The following is a 7,780-nucleotide window of genomic DNA, read 5'->3' on the forward strand; positions in this document are numbered from 1 at the left end:
GGGGAGTCGTTGAACCCCAATACATTCAATAGTAACCTAACTACGGATAGCCCGCGCAGGTGATATACCAATATCGACTTCATTATCAAGAGAACGAGTAATTTATCGTGAAAAAGTGCGACTTTGGAGGGGATTATTTACGGGTTTTTAGATTCATTCAATGGGTGTTCCTTCATCGCAGGTTGTCTGCCGGGTGGGGGACCCTTCCCAATGCAGAGCCAGCTTCGTCTTCCTCGCACCACTGCCGCCGGCAAGCCGTTTAATAGCAGCGGTGAGGCTGCGCCGATGGGCCCCCGTCTCTTCCTCTTCCCCAGGCGTAATCTCTCTCTGGGTTCGACGCATTCAAAGCCGAGAGAAGCAGTGTAATTCGATATCGCATCGCACATTCATGGCGGAGGAACTGACAGACCGGCGGCGCCGCCGGTCAACCAATTGACGCTCTTTCGACGTCGAGAACGTACAATCCGATTCATCTCTCCGTTCCGTCACGTCCCGATTATCCTTCGTTATCTCTGCTCATTTCGTTTTGCGTCACACGGAGATCCAAAATCATAATCCGCGGTTTTATCTGTACAAGTTCCAACCGAGCGGCTCTTCGGGGGGTAAGAAAATATAAACTTATCAAGATGGATAAAAAAATCTCTTCAGACTTCAAATGCTGAGGAGATCGATCCACCAAATTACGCTCTTTCGACGTTGAAAACGTACAATCCGATTCATCTCTCCGTTCCGTCACGTCCCGATTATCCTTCGTTATCTCTGCTCATTTCGTTTTGCGTCACACGGAAATCCAAAATCATATGCCGCCGTCTTATCTGTACAAGTTCCAACCGAGCGGCTCTTGCGCCGGGGGAAGAGAAAACGAAGCAGATAAACATATCACGATAGATAATAAAAACTCTTCAAATGCTGAGGAGATCGAGCGGCGAGGGAGACGGCGGGGCTTCGTCGGCGCCGCTGGCCTTCGTCGGCGGTGTGGGAATTTCGACGAGCATCTGGACGACCTCTCTCATGGTGGGGCGCTCGACGCTCTGCTCTTCGACGCGGAGCATGGCCACGTAGAAAACATGCATCGCCTCGTGAAGCGGCACCGTGGATAGTCTCTGGTCGAGCACTTTGAGCACGCCTTCTCGCTGTCCGTCCGTCGTCATCCTCACCCACTGAACGATATCCACGCCGTCGCCGAACTCCCCCACCGGCTTCCTCCCCGTGACCAGCTCCAGCAGCACCACCCCGAAACTATACACATCGCTCTTCTCGTCCACCTTCAGCGTGTACGCGTACTCTGCACAAACCCACAAAAAAACACAAACTTAAACACAGAAAATTTAAACCAGATGAATTAACAGCGAGATGTTTTTTACCGGGGGCGATGTATCCGTAAGAACCGGCAATAGCGGACATGCACTGAGAAGCGCCCGAGTCGTGGAGGAATTTAGCGAGGCCGAAGTCTGCGACGTGGGCTTCGAAGTTGGAGTCGATGAGGATGTTGTTGGACTTGACGTCGCGGTGGAGGATCGGAGGAGAGCAGTCATGGTGGAGGTAGCATAATCCCTTAGCGGCTTCGAGCGCGATCTTGTAACGCGTGTCCCAGTGAAGATGACCGCCCTTCTTCCCGTGAAGCAGCTCTCCCAAACTCCCGTTTGGCATGAACTCATAGACCAGTAGATTAGTCTCTTGATTGGAGCAGAATCCGAGCAGCCTAACGATATGGCGATGGCGGATTCTACCCAGAGTTTGAATTTCCGCAGAGAATCCATGGTCGTGGGAGGAGCTCCGGGTCATGGCCGGGAGCCGCTTCACCGCCACGGGCTCGCCGTTTGGCATGTCGCCCTTGTAGACTATGCCGGCCCCGCCTTTGCCGATCACCTTCTCGTCCTTCAAGCAGCTGAGAATATCGTCGCAGGTGAAGTCGACGCGCTGGAACGCGGTCATCTTCCAAGCCCGGGCGCCGGTCGCCCTCTTCAGAGATCTCGCCTTGACGATAGTCGCCGCCGCGAAGAGAACGGAACAGATCAGAAGCCCGATGACGAGCAGAAGCTTGGAGGAAGAAGACAGCGCGCCCTTGACGTGGCCCAGCGGCGCGCCGCCGGCTAAGCACGGGCCTAAGAACGGCCCGCACAGACCCGGGTTGCCTTCGAACGACGTGGAGTTGAAGTAGCTGAACTGGCCCGTGGCGGGGACGACGCCGGAGAGCTTGTTGAAGGAGAAGTCGACTGCCGTCAAGCTCTGCATAGACGATAACGCCGCCGGGATACTCCCCGAGAGATGATTCCTCGATAAGTTTAGATAGTTTAGAATCCGCATTCCCGTAATCTCTCCCGGGATCACTCCGGTTAAGTTGTTCCGGCTTAGATCAACGTAAGTGAGCAGCTTGCAACGCCCGAGCTCCGCCGGAACAATGCCCCGGAGATAATTATCGCTTAAATCGATCTTAGAGAGTTGCTGAAGTCGCCCGATTTCTAAAGGGATCTCGCCGGAGAAGAGGTTCCCGTTCAAGAGCAGCTTCTGCAGGCCGGAGAAGTTCCCGATCGACGGCGGCAGAGAGCCGGTGAGTTTATTGTTGGAGAGGCTAAGTTGCCCGAGACTGGAGGCAGAGAGAGTTCCTCTCGTCTCCGGGAACTCGCCGGATAGAAGATTATCCTGTAATTCCACCTGGGCCAAGTTGGGTAAGCTGAAGAGGCCCTCCGGAATGGACCCGTTGAAGTAATTCTCGCCCATTCTGATACGGCTGAGGGACTGACACTTGCCCAGCGACGAGGGGATCGCCCCGAAGAAGAAGTTCCCCAAGAGAATCAGCACCTGAAGAGAGTTACCGGCGCAGAGCTCCGGCGGGAGCGCCCCGGTGAGCTTGTTGGATGAAAGATCAAGAAGCTTCAGCTTTCTGTTCTTGCCCAACTGGCTGGGGACAACGCCGGTGAAGTTATTCTCCCAGAGCTGCAAAACCTCCAACTTCGGAAGATCGCCGACGAAGCCCGGGATCGGGCCTCGGAGTTTGTTCCGGAAGAGGTTCATCAGCGTCAGATTCTTCAACCTCGAGAAAGTCTGCGGAATCCCACCCGTGAACCCATTGTTGGAGAGATCCAAAGACTTGAGATTCCTCAGATTCCCGAGCTCCGGCGGAAGTTCGCCGGAGAGCCCATTCACTTGAAGGAAGAGCGTGTCCAGATTCTCCAGCTTCCCCATCTCGGGGGGAATCTCCCCTGAGAGTCCGCAGTTGGCCATGTCGAGCCGTAGAAGAGAGGAAAGATTACCGATTTCACGGGGAATCCCACCAGTGAAGGTATTGTAGTAGCCGACGTAGAGCTCCTGGAGCCGGCTCAAATTCCCAATCTCCGGAGGAATAACGCCGGTGAGCTCGTTCCCGGAGACGGCGAGATACTCGAGAAACTCCCACTTGCCGTACTCGGGGGGGATAGTGCCGGAGAAGTAGTTCCCCCCCAGGTGAAGATGGCGGAGCTCCGCCATCTCGCAGACCTCCACGGGGAGGACGCCGGTGAGGTTGTTGTTGTACAGGTCGAGCACTTGGAGACCGCGCAACCGCGCGAGTTCAGCGGGGAAGGACCCGTTGAAGACATTGTTGGAGAGGTTAAGGAAGCGGAGAGAGGAGGCGCGGGAGAGCTCCCAAGGGATGGCCCCGGTGAGGGAGTTAGCGGCGACGGAGAGGTTGACGAGAGAGCGGAGGTCGCCGACGGAGGGGGAGAGGGCGCCGGAGAGGTTAAGTCCGGAGAGATCCAGCGAGACGACGGCGCCGCCCTTGGCGGCGTCGCAGCCGACGCCGGCCCAGTCGCAGTAGTCCCCGCCGGAGGTCCACGACGAGAGCGCGCCGCAAGGGTCGGAGAGATTGGCCTTCAGCGCGAGTAGAGCGCCGCGCTCCGCCGCGGCGTGGGTGGAGAGGAAGAGGACGAAGACGAGGAAGACGGTGGGCGAGGTGGGCGGCATGACTGAGTTGTTTCTTCACCAGAGTGGGAACTGGGAAGAGAAACAAAAACAAACCGGTTAAAAATTTGCGCTTTGGAGGAGGGGGAGGCGTGGCTTTTATAATACTCCGAAATTTAGGCAAGTCCCAAGGCCCTCCGCTTCTCTCTCCACCTACTCGTTTGGCAGGGGACATCGCGAGAAGCGCGGCCGGTTACGCCAACCCCCGAGCCCTACGGCTTAGGGGGTGATCAGTTACACTCCTCGCCATGGAAACCGCGCCGGACCTCGATAACGAAGCGGGGGGAGGCGAGGCAAGTTACCGCCCTGCGGCCTGCTCTGCAACCCCGACCGGTGCGTCGCTGTCATGATTCAGCCGGGGCTGGCGGGCGGGTAGCGGCAGCGGCAGGGGGGGTCCGCTGCAGTCAGATTCTGATTTCGACGGCAAAAGACAAAGCTAGAGAAAACGGGACGGGTCAAAAGAACCGCCGTCTCGGAAAGATCTCTCATTGCTCGTATTTGGAAACTGTCTGTACAAGTTCAAATGGCGAAGTAGTCCGGCGGAGGGTGATAGATGGGCTGCCGGGACATGGAAACGTTACCCGGAACCGGCGGCGGGCCGATGACGGGGACGGGGGGGATCTCCGCGATCCTCTCCGGGACGATATTCCCGTCGTCTGCCACCCGGGCGAGAACCTCGAACCGGGTTCTGATCCTCTCCGGCTTGGTTTTCCAAGAAGGGAAGCTCGACCAGTCAACGTCCATGGCGGAGACCGGCCGGGTGACCGAGAATCCCAGTTTCAGGTAGGTCGTGGCGGAGACCTCCGATTTCAGCAACCGGAAGGAGCCGGTCTCCGCCCCTCTCTTCCCGAGAACCGACCAGAGCAGCGCCTCGAATCCTCTCAGGTGGGAGTCGGAGCCGTTGAGAGAGGAGAGAGGCCAGAGGAACGGCGCGTTGATGGCGGTCGGGTCTTCCGGCAGGGCGGGGACGGCGGTGGAGGAGAGCTCCACGAGCCCGGGGGCCAGGCGCTTGAGCTTGAGCCGCTCGGTCGGGGCGGCGGAGGTTGAAGACGATGACAGAGAGGTGGGGCCCACGATCTTGAGAGAGAGGAAGGGCTTCTCCTTGGAGCGGGCGGCGTGGCGGAGCGCCGCGGCCATGGCCAGCAGGCCGGAAGCAGCCCCGCGAGTACGATTGAGAGGAAGAGGAAGTTCGATGGCGTGGCGTAGCGCGACGCTCTTCGCTCCCGTCACCGTCACCTTCGCGCCGTCGGATAAAACCACCTTCTTCAGGACTCCGGCCTCCACCTCGTGCTATACGGATTGGAGAAGCAAGTTTCGATTGATCGGAGATCAGTTGTTGTGATTCTTCGATTTGCGGCGAGATTGATGAATTAGGGTTTCGATTACCGGCAAAGCGAGCCGCACGTCGTCGCCGTCCTGGATCCAAAGCTCCATGGGGCCTGCGAGCTGGAACGGTGGGAGGACCGGGAGGACTCTCGGATCTTGAAAATTGTTCTTCGTCTCCGCCAGCGCAGTTTCGCTCGTCGTCGGAATTGAAGCGAAATCCACGAATTCCCAGCGGCTGACGTCCTCCAGGAGCTTGATCGGGATGATCCTTTTGTCGATTTCGATGTGGAACTCGTACGCCATCGATTGCCCGACCTTCGCGTCCCCCGGATCGAATCCCGACAACTCCACCCCATTCTCCTGCGTTCCTAATCCTTCGAGAACCGCCTCCTTCAGATCCTGTTGATTTCAGGATGATATTATCATTCATTCATTCATCGCGATTGAAGAAAGACACGAGATCGCCAAGAATTCTTACCGAAATTGCTCGAGGAAACCACGATCGGAGAGACGGCGGGATGGCCCCAGCGTCTGATGAATTAACAAGCAGGGAAAGGAGAAAAATACACGACAGAATTCTGGATCTTGCCGCCATGAGAGCGCCTCTCGATCGGCTTCGCTTCGTTCCTCTTGCCTTCAGTTCATGCGTAGAGAACGAGCGCCAGATGGTTCTAGAACGTGACCAGGGGACGTTAATCTGGCGATGACGTGGAAGGTTTTAGCCAATAAGCAAGCAGAAACAGACGAGAAGAATCGCTGATTGGCTGGGATTTGTTGGCAAACAAACTCCCAAGGCGGTGAACTGGAGGATACCGACGTCATTTTGTTTTGGGCCTGACCAGGATAAATAAAAGGCTTATAATAATCGAGGAAGCCCAAAATTCTCTAAATATAACGTTTATGTTAAAAAATAAAAACCTTACTTTTATTGACTTTAACTTTATAACGTTTAATGAGGCGCGAGTTTATGGGTGGGAGTGTTTATGAGTCGAAGCAACGGATTGAGGTGAGTGTTACGAAGGTTCAGAAGATGAATCTTAGTGTCATGAAGTCAATGAATATACATGTTACGAAGGTTTAGAGGATGAATATTCATGTTACAAAATCAATTCAGATGCATCTTCCCGTTACAAAGTCATAGTGTAGAAGTAACATAACCTAAAACTTTAATTCAAGTAATCACCTACCTCTCTACAAGACAATTCATTCTTCGTCCCAAACCTGGAACAAAGCCCTTCCCATTCGGATAATTTACTATTTATAATACCTTTCCTTTGAAGCATGACCGGCCTGAAAGTAAATCATAATAGTTCTAAAATGAGGGATTTAAAAATATAATATAAATGTTAAAATTTAATTTTAAACTTATTTATTCATATAAATTTGAATTATTAACTGAAGTTTGTTGTGACATGACATCCATGATGTCCATGTTGACCTTATTAATCCTGATCCACTCATGTCTAGATTAACAACACTTTTATATTTTTTACCTCTTTTATTTTGTCCTCTCTATTGTATTCGGGACATAGGCTTCTCTACATTTCTTACACTTCATTAATTATATAATATTCCACATGGTAGTAGACCTAAGTTCTTCCTAGCAATGTATACTGCCATAACCTCGGGGTTTCTGCCAAAATATCATGTTACCTTAAGGTTTGTGCCAGGCCATGGTGTGACCTCGAGATCCTTGATGAGATATTGCATTGCCCAAGGATCCATGTCACATTGTCGACCAAGCTGACAATTTGTTGGATGGTCTACAAACAGTTTTGTACATGTGTCCAATAATAACAGATTTATTAAATATTATGTAAAAGTTGTTCATTGGTCCCCACTCTTCGAACGAAATATATTTCATTCAATATCCATTCTCCAACATCTATTCGTAAAATGCACATGTGGTGTGTATAATGAAGTCCATAATACAGGATCATACTGAGTAAATTATCATGTAATTTAATACAAGTAGTGCTAATCTATCAATGTATGTATATTTTTAAATATTCATCTCTAAATGATACTCAAGAAGGACATCCAAATATTTAGACAGAATAACATTATTTAGTCACCTTTCATATGATGTTTATAATCAATCCCAACGCCATTTGTGTGGAGATATTGATATATAGTGGATACTCTTGGAAAGGTTTCGCCAAATTGATTTTTATGAATCTTTGAATGTTATTATACCAAACTGTCAATCATATTAATTCACGTTAAGGTCGTATAAGTGGTCCTTAGACGTTAGAAACCAAATACATATTGTAGATGGGTGTTTACGTTTTCACTATAACATATGAAGTTATTCGTGGGATTCTAAACTGTCTTACCTTAGTTTTGAAGCAGTAGATGTTCACGAGAATGATTGAGTCTTAAACATAGGATCATATGCCCTCAATATAAGAGGATATATACCCAAGTAAGGCTACAAGATCAAGTAGTTAGGCATGATAATGGAATATTAAAAAAAGACCTATCCAATGACTTTCCAATGAATTCAATTCTAACT

General features: G+C 51.7%; 2 protein-coding genes across 2 annotated transcripts; both read right to left on the reverse strand.

The window, feature by feature from the left end:
* Positions 1-787: 787 nt before the first annotated feature.
* LOC144702328 (uncharacterized) lies at positions 788-4,019 on the reverse strand. The gene is made up of 2 exons (XM_078574336.1): positions 1,365-4,019; positions 788-1,285 (listed from the first exon to the last, which is right to left on the reverse strand). Exons 1-2 carry the CDS (start codon positions 3,940-3,942, stop codon positions 903-905), a joined length of 2,961 nt encoding a protein of 986 aa, XP_078430462.1. The 5' UTR covers positions 3,943-4,019; the 3' UTR covers positions 788-902.
* A 357-nt stretch (positions 4,020-4,376) lies between these two features.
* Positions 4,377-5,948, reverse strand: TIN1 (tunicamycin induced protein). Its single transcript, XM_078574337.1, has 3 exons — positions 5,744-5,948; positions 5,326-5,664; positions 4,377-5,229 (listed from the first exon to the last, which is right to left on the reverse strand). The coding sequence occupies exons 1-3, from the start codon at positions 5,858-5,860 to the stop codon at positions 4,459-4,461; spliced, it is 1,227 nt and encodes a 408-aa protein (XP_078430463.1). The 5' UTR covers positions 5,861-5,948; the 3' UTR covers positions 4,377-4,458.
* Positions 5,949-7,780: the final 1,832 nt, after the last annotated feature.

This window comes from Wolffia australiana, chromosome 4 (genome assembly GCF_029677425.1).
Source record: "Wolffia australiana isolate 7733 chromosome 4, ASM2967742v1".
Classification (NCBI taxonomy): domain Eukaryota; kingdom Viridiplantae; phylum Streptophyta; class Magnoliopsida; order Alismatales; family Araceae; genus Wolffia; species Wolffia australiana.